At 40.9% G+C, this 20438-nt stretch overlaps 1 protein-coding gene and 1 long non-coding RNA gene across 2 annotated transcripts in view; both read left to right on the top strand.

Annotated features, from left to right (window-relative positions):
• met (MET proto-oncogene, receptor tyrosine kinase) overlaps nucleotides 1-20438 on the top strand; it is a 106588-nt gene that overhangs the window by 39953 nt on the left and 46197 nt on the right. Inside the window, exons 4-10 of the mRNA XM_044125753.1 lie at nucleotides 3712-3840; nucleotides 4199-4375; nucleotides 6343-6500; nucleotides 7021-7135; nucleotides 7850-7986; nucleotides 10743-10913; nucleotides 11181-11280. Coding sequence (XP_043981688.1) covers nucleotides 3712-3840; nucleotides 4199-4375; nucleotides 6343-6500; nucleotides 7021-7135; nucleotides 7850-7986; nucleotides 10743-10913; nucleotides 11181-11280 — 987 coding nt within the window. The remainder of the gene's footprint in view (nucleotides 1-3711; nucleotides 3841-4198; nucleotides 4376-6342; nucleotides 6501-7020; nucleotides 7136-7849; nucleotides 7987-10742; nucleotides 10914-11180; nucleotides 11281-20438) is intronic.
• LOC122836080 lies at nucleotides 915-1852 on the top strand. Its single transcript, XR_006371399.1, has 2 exons — nucleotides 915-957; nucleotides 1063-1852. It is a non-coding gene; the product is annotated as an uncharacterized LOC122836080 (long non-coding RNA).

The following is a 20438-nucleotide window of genomic DNA, read 5'->3' as shown; positions in this document are numbered from 1 at the left end:
GGAAAAAAATAAAAAATTATCTATTCATATCTTCTCAAAAATGTGACTTTGGAACTCAGCTTAAAGCTGCAGTATGTAACTTTTATGAAAAAAGTAGATTTTATTACATATTTGTTGAAACTGTCAATATTTGTTGATAGTTTGGTATGAGACAGATAATCAGCAAAAAACAATAGAGCTCTTTTGCCTTCTCTCAATGCTAACAAGAAACAACCAATCAGAGTTTAGACCAATCGGGAGGCGGGTCTTAGCACTGTCAATCACCCTTGCGTGCGCCTGCTGATTCCCTCACCCTACTTCTGGTACACTACAGCTTTTCCTGATAGCACAACCTGTCTTGAATACTCAGGCTAGTTAGCATAGCCGCCACAATGGGCAGTCATTACATGAGGATGATTGACAGTCTTGGCTCCGATTGGATGTTTTTGGTCAGGAGTGGTTAATTTCTTCACAGACGGTGGAGGAGATCGATCTTTACATTTTATCTGTCTCATATTATACGTGTCAAGAACTGGTGTGAGGTGGTGGCGAGGCAGACGCTGTAGACCCAGGTAAGATAAATAATGAAGGTTTTAATGTCAAGCAATCCAACAAAAACTGTCCAAATGCCAGGCAGCACTGATGAGTGGAAGCCAGGGCTCAACACAGCAACTGGAACAGTTGCTGTGTTGGGTTAGGGTTGCATCTTCTGGTCATATGTGTGCATGACATCTTCTGTCATAAGATGCACACATATGATATGACATAACACCACAATGACACGAGGACCCGACAAAGACACAGAGACACAGGTGGCACTAAATACACAAGAGGTAATCAGGGAACGAGACACACCTGGGAATAATCAAGGGGAGGACAGGACAGCACACAGACTCAGAGACACAGGAAACTCGAGATAAACACACAGAAAAACACAGAACATGACAATACGGTTGCTAAAGGTGACAGTTTTAACAGGTATGTAAAAAATATGCTTTACAAAAGTTACATGCTGTAAGACATCTTCTGTTTTTGTGTTTTTTGTTGTTTTAGATGTAAGTTCAGACTCCTTTGCAATTCCAGATTTATTCCTGCAACAGAACCTCCTAACTCCAACCTAAAGTTCTCAACTTTACCTTCAACTTAAACATTGTTAGAAAGAATCAGGATTAGGTCGTTCAGGCAGTAAGATTTGTTAAATTGTTCAACTATTTGTTTTAAATTCATTTTTGACTCTGTAATTCCAATTCGCTAAGATCCTTCTTTTGAACCCAGACGGAAACCTTTCTTCCCCAAAGTCACACTGGTATGTATTTGACCTGACGACCCCCTGGTCGCCTGCTGCCTCCGTCTAAATCTATGCAGAAGAAAACCTCTGAGACGTTCTCGTCAAAATCAACTTCATTGTTCGTTGGCTCAAAAGGACCTGTCAACTTTCCATGCGTTTCAGTTTCCTTGTGGACATTATGTGGCCCTGGTGGACAAAGCAAGATGGAACATGGGGCAGAGGCAGAGAAAGAAAAGGAACGTTGTTTTCCCCCCAGTGGACTGAGTCAGGAAGCGTTCCCTCGACTTCAGTCGACCCACTGTGGGAATTACACAGTGCCAGTGTTTATAGGCCAAACTTCCCCCCAGCCTCCTTAATACAATAAGCTGTAATTTACACCCGCTATTACCTCCAGAGAGATGGCTGTTGTGTGGCCCCGTCCCCTGCGGAAAGCCACCTATTATCCTCGCTGTCACAAAAGCTAACGTTGATCATGAGGTTCAAGCAGTGAAAGAATGATGCTGGAAAACAAGATGTTTGTCAGCAGAGGAAGCAGAGGGCAACTGCAGTTCAGCCGACTGAATAAAAAAGTACATTTAAAGTTTACTATGCTGAGTGTGTTGTGTTTTTCCTGGATCCCCTGACGCATCGTAGGCTTGAACCAACGGGTGAAACAGTCAACAGCTTTAGCGCATCCAGCAGCATGTTGGCTGGTGCCATAAGGCACACACACACGCACACACACACACACACACACACCACAAGTCTCACCACTGGATTATCTTAACCATGTGCTAGGTGTGTGTGCGTGCACGTCTTCTAAGTGTGTGTGCGTGTATAATTTAGAAAAACCTCAAGTTACTGCAGTGACCACATACCCCATTAGTTCCCTGTTCAGTTGTTTGTTCCAAAGCCAAAAGCTGCAGCGTAAATATTGCACCAGGTGTGTTGGCGAGAAGGTGTGTGTGTGTGTGTGTGTGTGTGGGTGTTAGTGAAATTCAAGATTTTATTGTATGTACACCTGGAGTTGAGGGTTGATGTTTACCTCCTATCAGCATACACAACCATGACTAGAAGTTCATTTCCATTTCTCAAAGTGATTATAGTGGGAATTCGTTCGACTTCCTCTCACCACTGGCCTCCTTCACCACTTTGCCCCACAGACCAGGTCTGAGGAAAGTTGTCATGCCCACAGATTTTCACATAATGGTTGTAACATGACAAAATGTGAGAAAGTTCAAGAGGTCTGAATAATTTTTGTAAGTCTCTGCACATGTTCAGGTTATCCAAGCAGTTTGGGTTCATACTGTATTTGTTGTGTCTCTATGGAGGATCCTAAGCTGAAGTGAGCCTGACTTGCCAAGCATCTTTGAGCTTTTAGAAGCCTTCCACTGACAGTAATGAAAAAGAAAAAAATGCTGCTTTTTCGTTAGAATAAACAGAAAACTCTGCTTTACTCAAAGTCATGTTATAAAATAGGGCAGCGTAGAGAGGCCCCCGGGGAGGGATGATACATTCTGGATGGCTTTTCTGCTCCAGTTCCCTGTCAAGGTGTGCTGGCACAGTGCTACAATAACTTCTGGATGTCCTTTCGCTTCTTCAGTCCTTCTACATACAGACTGCACATGATATGTCCCACTTTTTATTATTCTTGCCATTTATTGGGCTACCTCTGCATCAATGAAAAGGTGGTGAGTGAATGAAGTCCTGCCATCTGACGGAGCGTCCTGACCTAACCTCCCTTTTGGCTGGAATGTGAAGAAGAAAAGCAAATGTCTTTGTCAAACATCGGACACTGAGGTCGAAGTTATGAACTCGAAGCACTTGAGTTCTCTTTAATCTGTCATTGTGAACTTTTGAAGAGTTATGAAAAAATAAATAAATAAACCCATTTTTACCTTAAACCTCACAACCCAAACCAAGTTTGGCTGATTAACAGCTCCATCAAATGATCTCGGAACGGTTCCTGAAATCGTCTCAGTAGCTGCGTTTCCATTACAAATGTGCGCAACATTTTGTCGATATTCAGCTATTGTTGACAAGAACGCAATTTCCATTAAACAAGAAACACAATTACAACCACACATGAATAAGTTTGTTCATGCGACAAGTCATTAAAAAAACATGCCGTGATCCTGCCGTCCTCTTCTTCGTGGTTTGTGTCACTGAAACCATCCTGTTGTTGATCACGTGACCCGTGGGATGTGGAAAAAGGGCTTGCTTTGCAGTTTTGAGAAACAAAACAATTTTGATATGGCCAAAAACAACACCTAATTTTATCGGCAAAACTTTTTATCAAAAAAGGAGAGGTGTTTATTTATTTTTTTTTTTTGGTAGAAATTGCAATGTTTCCATCAAGTGAATTTATTTTTGAAATGTCAAATTGTTACTAATAGAAACAATCGCTATGTTGGTATCTAGACCGGAGACTGTTCTAGATGTTTGTAACGTGTTTTTCCTTCCAGGTACTCTTCTCCAGGTTTACGTCGCCTCATGTGAACATCGGCCTGGACTCCAGCCCCGTCTCTGCCAGCGTAGTTCTGCCAGACAAGCCGCATTCTGAAGGAGCCGTGCTGATGGCCACAGGCAACAAGGTAGACAGGAGGCCACAATTGTCCACAACACGACATGTTCTTTTTGTTTATAAGTTAAAAAAGAGAAACACAAGGTCATCCTGAAGGGAATCTATTCAGATTTAATTCACTATTTGTAACTACACTTCCTTTAATTATGTGGTTTTCACAAACCCAGAGAACTGAAACAAGGTGTACTTTCTTGTAGAAATTTTTTGTAGAGATGAGATGATGATCAAAAGATTTTGAATCAGCAACAGGAGTTAGATTGACATAAAGGCTCAGGCTCATATAAAAATGAAGTGACCTAATTTAAATGTTTTTATACTTTTTTTAAAAAAGTTTTTGTTCTAAAGTCTGTGTTTTTTTTCCCTTTTAGATTACCAAGATCCCTTTGATTGGCCCAGGCTGCGGTCAGCTGACCACGTGTACATCTTGTTTGCTGTCATCCAAAGTGACACAGTGTGGCTGGTGTGATGGCCGCTGCACCAGAAGACTTCAGTGTCCCTCCTCTTCCACCTGGAGTCAGGACCACTGCACACCGGTCATCACCAAGGTACACAAAGTACAGCCGGTAGATATATGGCAGCACAAGGTCAACGGTTGGATAACATTAAACTGATTAATAGATGATAACTCCAACTGGTTGACATTTATTTCTGTTGTTTTTCAGTGAACTTATGTGCATTTTTATTTCTAATGGGATGCATGCTACACTTTATCAATTTTTGAGATTTTAGATTTTTGGATGATGAGTTAAAGATAAAAGAGAATTCTTGATGAACATCAAAAGATAATCGTTATATGGTGATAGATGGATGTGGGACTAAGAAGAAGCAGCACATTTAATTCCTGAACTACAGGAATGCAGTGATGTTGACCCTTTTCAATTACATTGTCCAGTCATGTTGCCGTGACGGCTGTCAGATGTGAGGGATGGGAAAAATGTTGTTTTTACCAACATAGCTATGTCTTCAACTTGTTTGTCCATCCATCCATCCATCCATCCATCCATCCATCTTCTTCAACTTATCCGGGGTCGGGTCGTGGGGGTAGCAGCTTCAGAAGGGAGGTCCAGACTTCCCTCTCCCCAGCCACTTCCACCAGCTCCTCCGGAGGAATCCCAAGGCGTTCCCAGGCCAGCCGAGAGACATAGTCCCTCCAGCGTGTCCTGGGTCTTCCCCGGGGCCTCCTCCCGGTGGAACGTGCCAGGAACACCTCACCAGGGAGGTGTCCAGGAGGCATCCTGACCAGATGGCCGAGCCACCTCAACTGACTCCTCTCGATGTGAACGAGCAGTGGCTCTACTCTGAGTCCCTCCTGGATGACTGAGCTTCTCACCCTATCTCTAAGGGGGAGCCCAGCCACCCTACGGAGAAAACCCATTTCTGCCACTTGTATCCACGATCTCGTTCTTTTGGTCATGACCCAAAGCTCGTGACTATAGATGACAGTGGGAACGTAGATCGACCGGTGAATGGAGAGCTTCGCTTTTTGGCTCAGCTCTCTCTTCACCACGATGGACCGGTACAACGCCCACTTGACGGCAGACACTGCACCAATCCATTGGTTTGTGTCCAGCTAATATGTCTGTGGAAGTAGTTCAGCTAATAGGGGCTCGCAGACAGCAGTATGTATAAAAATTGGAAACAACTAGCCTAGAAAGCGACCCAAACCTTCTCCCTCCTGACATTTTTTTATTTGATCAAATTACCAACTTCGCCTGAATTTACACTACAAAATTTCTACCATTATGTGATAAACTGTGTTCCAATTACACCAGAGCAGAGTTAAAATCATACAAAAGTCTAGATGCTTGCCAGTTTTTTTTCATCCATGCTAGGCTACATGATGGTGGGGCATTTTCTCCATGGATACGCATAGTGATGCACGATATAAATGAAACTGGGCCAATGCTAACATCCAATATTTATTTCTGTCTTGTTCCCTTTTGTTTCGGTTGTTGTTGTTTTTTCAAAAGATGTTAAAAAGGTAGATAAATAGGTATAAAATGGGTAAATATTGGTTATCAGCCATAACACAAATATTGATATCGGATATCAGCAGAAAGTTTCATAGTGGTGCATTGCCGGTAATATATACCTTCTCCGCAATGCAGTATTTGATTGCATGTTACTAATCTTATTCACTTCCAATTGACCGCTGCTGTCCACCGCCATCTGCTTTCCTCATCAAGAGGTTTATGATAAAATGACCAGTTTGATTTGCATCCTTGTCTGTTTGTCCAGCCAACTGCACAGTACCCTGTGATCATTTTTTACAGTGAAATCAGCTAAATAAAAGTGATTTTAGGTGATCAGCTTTCTGTTTAATTGCATCCACTCTGAAGAGTGTTTGCCAGTTATTTGGTATGGTACGTTCTCTAAACGTCTAGTCACGGGTCAGGCCTGTTCAAACTGTTTTTCTAGTTTAGATCTAATAGAATGACTGACTGCCTTCAGTTCGCTGGTAGTTCAAAACTCTGTGGGAAAGATGGAACCATTCTCCTCTGCATTGCCACAGGTGTTCCCATCCTCTGGACCAATCAGGGGTTCTACAGCCATAACCATTTGCGGACGCAACTTTGGCTTCGACAAGACAGAGAACTTCAAAACCTCGATGGTGACCGTGGAAGTGGCAGGAGCTCAGTGCAAGCTGGCTAGACAGGACAATGTCAACAGGTATGTGTGTGTGGGTGCATGCGCGTGTGTGTGTACGTTGGCTTAGTGTTATTGATTGGCTATAACCAGGTCTTCTGTCATGCTGTGGTGTGTGTACCTTAACAAAGCCACTAAGTTGGTTTTATGAATGAGAGAGACACCTGGCTGCTGCTCTAACAGGAGCGATTGTGTGAAAGGAGGAATGTTAAAATCCATCCACGCTTTAACCCTTCCACCCCCCCGGCCTGCCTCATTCAACACATGACTACCTTAACTGAAAAATTGCTGGGAAAAAAAAAAAGAAAATCACCGTATACAATTTTCAGTCTCTTCCAAATCCACACTCAAGAGCTTCTTATTGCGCCAAACAGCTTCATTACAGGAAATTTTTAAAAAACCATGGCCTTCACCATGCCACATAAAGATGAAGTCTTTGTGCATTCCTGCTGGGTACTGCATGATCATTGAATTAGGCTAAATGCTGGGTGCTGTGGTGGTGAATAATGCCTGGTCTGTGTGTTGTTTGGGGGGTCGGGAGCAGATGGACTGAGATGCAGTGTTCCCCGTCGTTCAGTGGGAACTTCACTCCATCCGGACACTTGGTGAAGGTCACCAGTGGCCACGCGGTGGCCAAACTCGAGGGCTTCAAATTTGTGGTAAGATGTTTTTTTTCTCTCTGAATAGATTTTGTTTTGTATTGAAGTGAAGAGAGAGACTCCAAATGAGGGCCATGTTCTCATCTTTCACTTAAGATTTTACTGCATATAATTATCCACAATGCAGATTATATAGTACATTACAAAAGCCGTAGCCATTTCTGACAGTTTATTCCAATAAAAGGCAGAACTTCCAAAACACATTTTAGGTATTTCATGCGGCAAACCAACAAAAGAATGGAAGGAAAACTACCAAATTTTCTCTACAATTTAATCTGAATAATGCGGCTTGCATTTTTAAAATCAGTGCGACCAATTTTGCTTCAGATGTCCTCTTCTGTGTAAATAGAGCCTACATTGGTGTGATTACAGCAGAAACATAGGCGCCATAAACCTCAGAGGAAAAGACGTGTTAGTTTAAAAAATAAAGCCTACAGTCCATCACATGATCGCTGCCTCATTCTTTGGGCTTTAAAACCTTTCACTGGTGTACACAGTCTGCAATATTTTATTGTTCATCTGATTTGAATGTATTTCCAGTATCGAAACAGAAGTTGCACCTGAGCTGTGCACAGTGTAGAGGTTCTATTTCCAGACTGAACCTCTGCTCCATTCTCTCTCTGTCTCATTTCCTGTCTGATCTGCTGCAAATGAAGGTTGCGCCTAATTACTGCAGCCTGTAATAAACTCTTTCTTTCCCCTCTATTTATCCAGGACCCTGTGATCTACGACATCTTTCCCATATTTGGTCCAAAGTCTGGTAACACCATGTTGACTATCCGAGGAGCCTTTTTGGACACTGGAAACAAACAAGTGGTGACTGTAGGGAAGGCAAGCTGCAAGATCCAAAGGTCAGTAATGTTTCACTAAACAAAATTCTGGTTTCCATTTCTTTTTTTCTCTCTTTCTTTCCTTCTTCCTTCCTTTCTTTCTTTCTTCCTGTATACACTCTAAGCTTTCCTTTTGTTCTTTTTTATACTTCTTTTTCTTAAAGGGGCAGCATTATGTAAAATTGACTGGCATTCCTTCATCAAAATTAGACGTGAAGTGTTGCTTTGATTCTTTCATGCATGTTTGAGAAATCCTTTAATCTCCCATGGCAACCATTCAGCTGTGTGAAACACCTAGGTCAGGGGTCTCAAACTCCAGTCCTCAAGGGCTGCAGTCCTGCAACTTTTAGATGTGCCTCTACTGCACCACACCTGAATAAAATAATTAAGGCTCTGGAGAACTGATCTACACAAGGTGGAGGTAATTAAGCCATTTCATTCCAGGGTTTTGTACCTGTGGCACATCTAAAAACTGCAGGACTGCAGCCCTCGAGGACTGGAGTTTGAGACCCCTGGCCTAGGTGAACTTAGAGCCACTTTCAAGACATAGTTTCTCCTCTGAGCTGCAGTTTCCAAGCTTCTGCCTCACAGAGCAGCCCTCCCTCTGTGACTCCCCACTCAACTCCTTCAGACTAGCCAGCATTAAATTAGCAGACAGTTGGTGGAATTGAGCATTAGCTGAGCTCATCATAGGAGCTACTTCTCAGTGAAACGCTGGTAAAAACGTTGATAAAGGGTAGGCCTGTCATGATAGCAAATTTTGTTGGACAATAAATAAATACTCACAGTAATTGTTGCTTTAAACAACAATATTGTTGTTTCCCAATCAATTTCAAGTAACATTCAGATAATTGCATAATAATACAAGATCTCCCTCTAAAAGACCAAAAAACCTTTTTAGAGATCACTTAACACTGGAACTGGAAGATAAATAACAATAAATAAAATGGCAAAAAAAAAACATCTACACCCAAAATGATAAATAAAGTAGATTATGACGTTCCTGTAAACAAAGTTGCCCTCCAATTAATCACCATAATCATTTGAATTTATAATGAAATTAATTGATTGCTTAATGTGAGAGGCTTATTAAATCAAATCAAAATGTGCTATACAAACTTTATTTGTATAGCACATTTCAGCAGCAAGGCATTTCAAAATGCTTTACATCAAATCAAACACAAAAACACAATGCAACATAGAATCAACAATCAAAACAGACCTGGTGACATCATAATGTAGAGCTGTGTGTCATCTGCATAGTTATGGTAGCTAATATTATTTCTTGTTATAACTTGAGCCAGTGGGAGCATATAAATATTGAATAAGAAAGGTCCTAGGATTGAACCTTGGGGTATCCCACATGTGACCTTTGACCTCTTTGATGAGAAGTTTCCAATTGAAACAAAGAAATCCCTGTTCTTTATGTAAGATTCAGACCAGTTAAGCACTGGACCGGAGAGTCCGACCCAACTCTCCAGTCCATTCAGTAATATGTCATGGTCAACACTGAGGTCCAACAGAACCAGCACTGTGGTTCTCACATAGTCCATCTTTACATGGATATCATTGAACACTTTTACGAGGGCAGCTTCTGTGCTGTGGTAACCATGGAAACCAGTTAAATGGAAGGAAGGAGTAACAGCGGTTGGTTTAGTTCGGAAGCTATTTAACTGTTGAAGCTTTTTCAGTAAATTTACTGATGAATGGGAGGTCAGAGGTCAGAGGTCGGCCTGTAATTCTGCAGTAGTGATTTGTCTAGATTGTTCTTTTTTATAAGTGGTTTGATTACTGCTGTTTTCAAAGCCTGGGGGAAAACGCCTGATGAGAGCGATGAGTTACTATTTGGATCAGATCAGTAGCAACAACAGGCAGAACTTTCTTAAAGAAATGTGAGGGTAGAACATCCAGACAGCAGGAACTGGAGCTGAGTTGACTTATAATTTCCTCTAGGGTTTTATAATTAAGTAGTTGAAATTGGGTCATTTTTCCTGCATTTGTTTTGTTTGGGCACAGTGTTAGTACTGACTTTATAGTGGATGTGCAGATTAATCCTCTGATTTTTTGAATTTTCTCTGAAAAGAAACTGGAAAACTGGTTGCAGGCGGCAATAGACTGAAATTCAGGTGGTAACGTGATAGGAGGATTTGTGAGTCTGTCAACTGTTGCTAATAAAGCTGGAGCATTATTAATGTTTTTGTTTATGACATCTGCAAAGAAGGCCTGTCTTGCATGTTTGAGTGTTAAATGATAGTAACGTAGTTTTTCTTTATAGATGTCATAATGAACGTGAAGTTGAGTTTTACTTCGTTCTGCCCTACGGCAGAGTTGTCTTGCAGATCTAACTATTTGTGCATTTCTCCATGGAGATTTCTTCTTGCCAGACACAACCTTCATTTTAATTGGGGCAATGGAATCAATGAAATCTGAAACTTTAGACTGAAAATCATTTACCAACTTATCTACATCATTACAGCTTAAGGGTGAGGAAGAAGAGTAGATCTGATGAAATGTTTCTGCTGTGTTAATAGAGGAGCCACGTTGTGAAGGCAGAGTTTCAGAAAGAACAGGAGCTTCTTAAAGAGACAGAGGCCCAATTTCAAGGTGTTTAAACACAAAGTCAAATTTATTTGAAGTCATTTTTGATATGTATACAGCATCTTTATAGCAACTAAAGGTAACATAGTTAATTCATTGTTCACAGCAGGAAAACAACACTGTGTTTAGAATCCTTTGCTAACAGCTAACAGAAAACCTCTGCACTGTTCCGCCCTCAGCCTGTCGTTCTCCATGCTGACCTGTAAGACACCACCACACACACACGCCGTCCCCTCGGAGCAGCCGGTGAAGCTGACGGTGGATGCGGTGGAGCGCCCGGCGCCCGTGCCGTTCACCTACAATGAGGACCCGGTCATCAGCAGCATCCGGCCGCTGCGCTCCTTCGTGAGGTGAGGGTCCAAACGCGGTTCTCCTTTTGGCTCGCGGCATCTCTGCACGTCACGCTAGACTTGCCATGAATGTGAACCTAAGCTCGTCTGTGTGTCATCACCTGACAGAGGAACAGTGATGGGTGGGATGAGTTAGAATAATGCTGGAGTTTTACAGCAGTAGAAAGTGAGTGAGAGGTGACGAGCTGCTAACGCAAACAGCAGGTGCCTCCCAGCAGGAATCTCCTGTGTCTGATGCTAACGCTCCTCTCCGTTCCCTCGCCGTAGTGGAGGCTGCACCGTCTCGGCTCAGGGCTCCTACCTCCAGTCCGGCCTCCAGCCCCAGATGGTTCTCAGGACGGCTCAGGACGCCGCCGTCTTCCACGTGGTGAGTGCGACAGGAAGCTTCTCTGGTGGGCTGTGGTCTTCTTGACACATTTAAATCCTGGCTTGGAACAAAGCAGAGAAACACTCCATGAAGAGTTTTTTCTTTCAACATAGCTGAAAGGAAACACATTTCAACCTGTTTCCTTTCTCATCCTCAACAAGATCAGTCAAACTCACATTTGATAAATTCCTGCATGTAGTTTAATCTCAGTGTTTCTCTTATTACTCAATATAAGAGCTGTATTGTATTGATTATTCTGACGACTAATCAATTAATCATGAAAACAAAAAACTAGCCAGATTGTGCAGATTTTTCTTTCATCCACTTAAGTTTATTTTGTACAATATTGAAAAATATCAAGTAAACACATAGTTAAATTCCTCTTCTAATTCAAAAACTGAACATTATATTATTTAAAATGCAATAAAAGTGTTATTTTAGTGAGCTTAAAGCTAAACGTCTGACATCAACACATGAAGAGCTCAGGCCCTTCTGCTCACAGTCAGTCAGTACAGTGTAGGACTGTTGATCTCTTTTTGGTTAACTGATTAATAATGAGCAGAAGATTCATAATGCTAGATGTTTTTCTAGGCATTTGAACCCGGTGAAGCTGAAGCTGCCACTCTTCTGGGTGGAACATATTTACAGACAGGCCAGGTTTTTATATCTGATGCACAATGTGTCTTGTTCTTTCAGAATCTGTAAGCTGTAGTTGACGATTATTTCAATAATTGATTAATCAATCTGATTAATTCTTTTATCTCTACATGATGTCAGGCTCTGAAGAGCAGGACAGGATTTAAGCTTTCACAAATCACAACAATCTAAATCAGGGGTGTCAAGCTCCAGTCCTCAAGGGCCGGTGTCCTGCAGTTTTTAGATGTGCCACAGGTACAAAACACTGGAATGAAATGGCTTAATTACCTCCTCCTTGTGTAGACCAGTTCTCCAGAGCCTTGCTAATGACCTAATTATTCTATTCAGGTGTGGTGCAGCAGAGGCATATCTAAAAGTTGCAGGACAGCGGCCCTTGAGGACTGCAGTTTGACACCCCTGATCTAAATTGATCAAATTCTTAGAACCCTAAGAATCTGTAATCAATTTAGAGTTCTTCATGTTTGACAATCAATACTCGTCTCATGATAAGATGCTTATATATATTTTTTTTTACAAAAGCCATTTCTTTTTGCTTTTTACATATTTCACAAAGGTTTCATAAATCGCTGACTTTGTTCTGTTAAAACTTAACTCATTTGCTTTCAAGTTTTTTTTATGTCAAATGTTTTGTGTGTTTTTGCTTCTTGTTCTGTGATCTCTGGGGTTTTTTCTAATCTCTTCTCTCTTCTCTCATTATTGTACAGCACTTTGATCAAAGACTCTTTCTAAATGTGCTCTATGAGCAAATTCTTTTGTTTTTCCACCAGTGGGTCTTTTTGTGGGCTCTAGTGACCTTTATATGACAGCAGGCTGACAGGAAAGGGGGGAAGATATGCGGCAAGTGTCGGCCGGGTCCGGGAATCGAACCCGCGACGGCCGCGTCGAGGACTCAAGGCCTCCAAATGTGGGTTGTGCTATCCCCTACGCCACCACAGCACGCCTCTTTTATGAGCAAATTTGATTAGATTTGAGATAATCACATTAAGTTTTACCTCATTAAAAGCTGTGAAGTAAACTGTAGTGTAGCAGTGATGGGAAGTTAAGCAGACAGCAGGTTTAACTTCATTAACGGCTAACAGGAAAACCGTTTCCAGATCATTTACATCCTGCTGGTCACTCCATTCTTTGTGCTGCCTGGTAAACAACTTAAAAAAAGGCAGAGACTGCTGCAGGACAATTTCTGACCAATCATTGTCAGCTAAGAGATAATGAGTTTAGAACAAAGTCTAAACTGAAGTCTGGTGAGTAGGATGCTCTTGTTGAGGAAATCTCTTGGTTTCACACACCTGCACATGTTCAAAATATCTTCAGAATCAGAATTATCCAACTAGTCTAATCCATCTGCAGGGAAATCAAATATGAGCATCATTCCCTTTAACAGCACGCTGCTGTGAAAAGCATTTTACTATCACTTATCCTGATTTGCCGTCAATAAAACAGACAGAGTCACTCTTTATGTTTCTTCTTCATGGTTTTAATATTGTCTGACTGAGACTGCAAGATGATGAAGAGACTTTTATTTCCAAAGCGTGCTGGACGGTGGGACTGGATTTTAACAATTGCTTCTAATATGCAGCGATGGAATGTAGCAAAGAACAAGTACTTTGTTACTGAAGTAAAGTTTTTATGTACTCTAAGATAGATACATAGATAATTTATCATTCATTCATACTTTCAAATTTTACTCCACTACATTTCTACAATTTGTTGTGTTTTTATTTATTTATTAGTTCAAAAGTAGTTAGTGATTTATTTATTTTTTTGAGTCAAAAAAACATCCCAGTTTTGAAAATGATTAATTCTTAAACTGATTCTACAGGGAACCAAAATTACTTAAAACCCAGTCTGAGATTCAGAAAATCTTTATTTGTACTTTTGTGAAAACCAAAAACTACAACTTTTGAAGTCAAAATCACAAATTTCATAGTGCTGATTTTTTACATATATATATTTTTCTAATTAAACAACTTAGAAAATTTAGAGTCAAACGAAAAATGATGTAGAAATACCAAGCAAAACAGACACGTGACCATTCTTTTAAGATGTTACATTTATGTTATTCACAATATCACATACTTTAACTTGACATAAAGTAAAGCTCAGGCAGCAGAGACGTGGAAGTTCAAAATACTACCACCTACAAATAATGTTTTCAGTCGTTTTTGCAGAAAATGACCAATAAATTCACAATTATGCTTTTGCGTAAAAAAGTGGGGACCTGTTGATTTTCCGCATCTGTGGAATCGTGAAAACTGGAGTTACTTACTGATTCTGTGAAAGATAGCTGGTGATTTGTGAAACCTTTATTTGTAAAAGGATAACAAGGGATTTTTAGTTTTCAGTAAAACCTTTCTGAAGCCTTGTCTAGTGAAATGAATATGTATTGTTCTGTCCCAGGAGCTGGATGTAAGAGGATTGGACTTTTCTGTGTGTTTATTTTGGTTCTTGTGTCAGTTGGGTCTCCGTGTTGTCCTGTCTGTTGTCCCAGCTGTGTCTTGTTCCCCTGATTACCCACCTTCTTCCTTGTCGGGTCCTCGTCTATCCAGACATCAAAAGTCATTGTCTCTCGTTGCATTCTAGTTGCTACCAGTTCTGAGCTCCTAGCCTTCTGCTCACCTGTGCTGCCTGGATTGTTTTGTGTTATTCTTCATTAAGTCATCATCTCATTCTGTAAACCTGGGTCCACTGTGTCTACCTCACCGCTATACAACTGCATATCATGTCAGGATGTATGCCTACGCCGTTATATTTCTCCATAATGTCTTTGTAATGGAAGACATTCTGGCTGATCAAAGGTTTTAATCTAAAAGCCATGAGTTCATGTTGTTTCCATACTCAGCAAAAATCCCTGCTGTGGAATTTGTCCTGTCATGAATATCTTTATTTGCAGTCGAGAGCTTTTTTTTTGTTTTGTTTTGTTTTTACCTTTGACTGATGACTTTCAGTTCATGAACTCAGCTTGGTTGAGTCTTTTCCACATCCAAACTCAATTTGACTCGAAAAATGAAAATGGGAGCTAATAAACATTTCACTACCTCGGACACATAAATGTTATTCTCATTTAAAAAAAAAAAAACTGCATTTGAGAAAGAATTCCTGACGAAGGAAAACAGCTACAGTTTCAGACACACATGAGAGGACAGGAAATGGAAACTCCACAGTCTGATTCTGCAGGATCCAGCTGTCACCCCGTGACTCACGCACAGTAGCAGAACCTCATGGCGCCGCTGGCTCCCCTCACCTCCACGGGGCCCGGCGCTCAGCGTGCAGCATTATGTCTGGGAAGCGTCATTTCTGCCTCAGCACAGCTGCTTTTTACACTCTCAGCCTGGAGCTGTTTGAAATTATTCAACCTGACACACTCAGGACTTTCACCACGCTGCTTTTCAAGCCTCCGATGTCGGCTGTGCTCAATTACAAAGGCAATGAAAAGGTGTTTAATGCATATAAAACCTCTCCCAGTTCATAAGTCCAAACAAAACTGAATTTGGTTTGAATCACATGAGTGACTTTTCGTGCAGAAAAGTCACTCTGACACAGAGGGGTCTCAAACTCCAGTCCTGAAGGGCCACAGGTACGAAACACTGGAGTGAAATGGATTAATGACCTCCTCCTTGTGTAGATCAGTTCTCCAGAGCATTAATGGCCTAATTATTCTGTTCAGATGATGCAGGACAGGCACATCTAAAAATGCAGGACACCAGGTCTCCAGGACTGCAGTTTGAGACCAGTGGTCTGACAGTTCAACAAAGGAATATAAACCTCAATCAATCAATCAAGTTTATTTCTATATTCTGTTTTCGCAACAAGGCATTTCAATGCTTTATATTGTTAAAATATAAAAACATCATCAATACATCACACAAGTGGAGCCAGCTGCCCGAAAAACAAAAACAAACCATCACCTTCCAACCACTTCCTGTCGTCTTCTTTGTCGTTTCCGTAGTAACATCCGGCTGCTGATTGCGTGACTTGTGTGATTCAAACAACGTGTTTCCGTTGCAGTTTTACAAAATACACCTATTTCAATAAGGCCAAAAGAAACCACTGTATCGTAACAATACAAAGTTTTAAAGTTTCTATTGAAAAATGTCTCTTTTGGCTTGTTTCCACTCAGCAAATGTATTTTCCTGATTTCAATTTGTCCATTTCTACGGATAATGGAAACGCAGCTAAAGACAAACATTACATTTTGTCAAATGCTATCATTAATATTGTTACACAGCAAACATGTTGGTCAATGTTCCCGTTGTTACGGTTCCAGAGCAGCTTTAGCCTTGACTTAAAGCAGCTTGGCAGTTTTCTGGACGTTTGTTTCAGATTTTTGACCCATAAAAGCTGAAGGTAAAACCTTCCAACATGCCTTTGGCTGCTCTACTGCTGTGCAAGCAAAGTTTTTATGTCACCACTGGAAATGACAAGAAGCAATAATAGTGATCATAACCATAACCCTAACCACTCCTTACTGGCTACTGTTGTCAATTTTTATGCCTGGAGGCAATGGTTTTATAGCTGCTGCTGCTGCGGCTGCTGGTTTCACTGCCTTAAAGGAAAAACACAAAGTGAAGCTCGAAAAGAAATGTAAATAAACACGGATGTTTTGAGACTCACTCTAAGGAAGCGGAACAAAGCAAAAGGACAAGTGCACAGAGCTATTTTCTGTAACTTTCTCTGCAGCATTTTCTCCCCTCATAATGACAGCATGGCTGAATGAAGCGCCTTCTGTTAGAGCCGCCCGTGTTTCCTGGCTGACGCGGAGCAGGAAGGTGTGCTGCTGTTTGCCAAAGGGAGACGGTTTGAGGACACGCAGTGCCTTGTAATGATACTATCTGTCATCCTGACGCACACGCTGCTGCAGGTTCAGTCAGGAGATAATAATACACTCCGTAAACACACACACACACACACACACACCCCCACGCACCCACACACACACACACACTCTTCAAATAAGAGTTCCATCTCAACTCTTTGTGATGGAATATCCTTTTTTTTATTGTCCTTACACACACACAGAGCCCACCCTCACTGTCTCGCGTTTCAGTTTCCCTTTCTCTGGTTGTTGACCTGTGTTCAGGTCAGCGGTTGATGGGTCTCAGGGGGGCTTAGGCTTCATTACACACCAACAATGAGGGCAAGCTGAAGTTAAAAGCTCTAAAATCAGGTTTATAATCCCAAGAATTCCGATGATCCCTTTCCAGCTGTTGTCATCGGTGCGTCTTTAATCGATTAATGCCGAGCCTCTCCAGTGGAACTGATGGACAACAGCAGCCACTCGGCGCCGGACCTGGAAACCTCTGGGTGGGAACGAACCGTCTGCTCATGCCGAGGCTAAACATTGAAGTGGCTCACTCTGGATAAGAGCTGAACGGAGCCAGCAGCCGATATCGCTCTAAAAATACACAAACCGAAACACTACAATTGGTTTTTGTAAGTTATAATTAGCAGAACTCTCTGACGTGGCAGAATGTGTCATTTTTAACTGTGTGGAGTTTAAGTGCAGTTGTTCAGACTCCAGTGCATGAACTCATGGTTTGGCCTGTTTGGGGATTTATTAGAGCATACAATGCAACCAGAGTCATTTGATCATTTATTTGTAACCAGTAAAATATTGTCTAAGGAAGAGCAGCTAATTGCTTTGAGTCACTGACTGCAGTAACCACTCACTTTAAGCATGACGCAACAGTGGAGAAAAACCACTTTGTTTTAGCATGGAGAAACTTTCAGCAGGACCAGGATCAGTTTGTTTCATATTATACTGTCACAACATGGTGATCATTTTAACAAATATGTAAAAAAATGTTTTTTTTATATAAAAGTTCCACACTTTAATACCCTGAAACCTTAAGTGCAGAACTGCTTTAACTGGAATTAATTTTACACACACACCCATATATATACGCACACACAATTAAGTGCAACTACACACCAGCCAATAATGTAACTTCTGAGCTTTGTAAAATCCACCACTTTATCCCTAATCTGGTGTAACCAGTGTAAATGAAACATGAGAACAGTTTAACTTTTATCTTATTCCAACCTGTGGCGCTCATGTAGTAATGCATTTAATATATTTTGTAGTAATGCATTTAATATATTTTGTAGTAATGCATTTAATATATTTTGTAGTAATGCATTTAATATATTTTGTAGTAATGCATTTAATATATTTTGTAGTAATGCATTTAATATATTTTGTAGTAATGCATTTAATATATTATGTAGTAATGCATTTAATATATTATGTAGTACAGTAATGCATTTAATGGCTGAAACTGTACCTGCAGTGAAAGAAGTTAAATTTACACCCTGATAGTCAGGGTTCACTTCACCTTCAAGGTAGATTCAGTTCACTCTAAAAAAAACAAAAAAACTAAAAAAAACAAAGCTCTACAGCAGTTTTCTAATTTCTATTTAGAACTGAACCGAAACGTCAAAAGGGACATCAAGCTGTAGCCTAAAGTCTGTCATTACTAATGATTTAGGAAGGGACTGTGTCCCACCGGGCCTCAGCTGTCGCTTGTTAAATTCCATCCAGTCAACAGGATGAGTTAGAGCTCAGCCTGGGAAGTGACAGTATGAGTGTCTGATTGTCTTAACCCCTGGAAGTGGATTTTTCATAAATGGACATCCCAGAGGTAACAGAGTGTTTAATGTGTTCACAAAGCTGACCTGGAGGGCCTGGATTCAGGTTAATGGACCAAGAGTTTGTTGGAGCTTCAGCAGACTGAAGTAAAGCACGAAACGCTGGCTAGCTTGATATCTGCTCCTCAGATCTGAGCTAAAGCCTGGTGATGGCTCACCCCAGCATTCCCACAAGCATGAAAGAGACTTATGCTACTGTCTGTCATGAATCGCCTGCACAATTGCAAAACCAAAAAAAATAAAAGCCTATGTAGTATATCTACATATATTGTGGAGGCCAGGTTAATGTAGAAAATATTCAGTTACTGTAAAAACGTATTTGTTTAATTAGTCATTTAATAAGTGAATTTGTTGAGGTTTAGGAAGCATTATTATATTGCATGTAGCTAATTTCATAATGATTTGTGAATAAGTGTTTTATTTTAAGTTTGTATGCCTTATAACTTCATTGGCCACTTTGCAATTTATGCAAATGAGGTGAGGGACCTGAGTGTTAACGGAGGGGAGAGAGAGGTGAGAAAGCGACAGAGCCACACGGTTTTTCAACCGTAGTTTGTTTTGTGGAGATTATTTAAGATTTGACTGCTCTTTTAAAGGATAACACAAGAAACTGTGGAATAAATCTTTTTGTTTTACATCTTTACATCGGAGCGCTGTGGAAGTTTTTGTTTTTCCTCCTCAAACACACGAGTGAAATCAGCGAAATTAACCTTGTGGCAACTGGCAACACATATATGGTATAGACACAAAAGGACAGGGGTCAAGAGAACCTTTCCCATTGCCGCGGCAGGGCAGCAGGGCCTCGTTAATACAGATATCTGGGTTTGAACAGGAGCCTCGGCCATGGCCAGGCACCTGTCGCCTCAACTCATGTATTGGGTTTGTTTCGTGTCAGGCTCTTCTTCCTTTCTTTTCCCAGCAGACTAAATCCTCCCAGCTGACACCTGAATAATGCATCACTCTCCTTTCCTTTCCCATGCTCCCCCCACACAAAACAAGACAAAAGAGCAGGAAACAAAAAAATCTGCATGAGTAACTTTTTTTTATTTTTTATTTCCAAAGTGTTTGAAAGTGTTTGAAAGAGATTTGAGGAACCTGAATTCATTAGAGGAAATGAACCAAGTCATTGACAGGGCCGGCACGAGCCTTTCGGGGGCCCTAAGCAGATTCTCATTTGGGCCCTCAGCTTCCACCAATCCTTGCTATCAGAGGAGACATTTTGTAAATTCCTAGACAATAAAATTTCTGAATTCTTAGACACTAACGATACAAAAGAGGTTACGGATTCTACTTTATGAGAAACTTTCAAAGTTGTGATCAGAAGCCAAATTATTTCTTTTGAAAAGTTTCTGAAAAACAAAAGGTGAGAACGCCTCGCAGGAATTGAGGCTGAATTAACACACTTAGAATCTTAACTACAAGTCCTCTAATGACCCTCTGACTTTACAAAACATTTTTGCTCAAAAATATGAATATAACACCGATCTGTCCAGGCAAGTGCTTGATCATTTGTTTAAAATTGAGCAGAAACACTTTGAGCTGGGTGATAAACCCCATAGATTATTGGCCCGTCAACTGTGGGGCTTGCAGGCCAACAGGGCAATACATAAAATTAAGTCCAGGACAGGAAAAATTATACCTGATCCAAAAGGTATAAATGACTCCTTTAAAGAATATAATGAACGACTAAGGCAAAAGGAAATATCTCAAACTGGCTCAAAGATCTAAATCTCCCTAAGATGAGTGAATCCGCTCGAGAGGATCTTAATGCAGACATCACTGTGGAAGAGGTCCTTGATGTAATTAAAGCACTCCCCAAGACCAAAGCCCCAGGGCCTGATGATTTTGGAACTGAA

The sequence above is a fragment of the Gambusia affinis genome, linkage group LG08 (assembly GCF_019740435.1).
Source record: "Gambusia affinis linkage group LG08, SWU_Gaff_1.0, whole genome shotgun sequence".
Lineage (NCBI taxonomy): Eukaryota > Metazoa > Chordata > Actinopteri > Cyprinodontiformes > Poeciliidae > Gambusia > Gambusia affinis.
The sequence above is the reverse complement of the archived record's forward strand: the minus strand, read 5'-3'. Positions and strand labels throughout refer to the sequence as shown.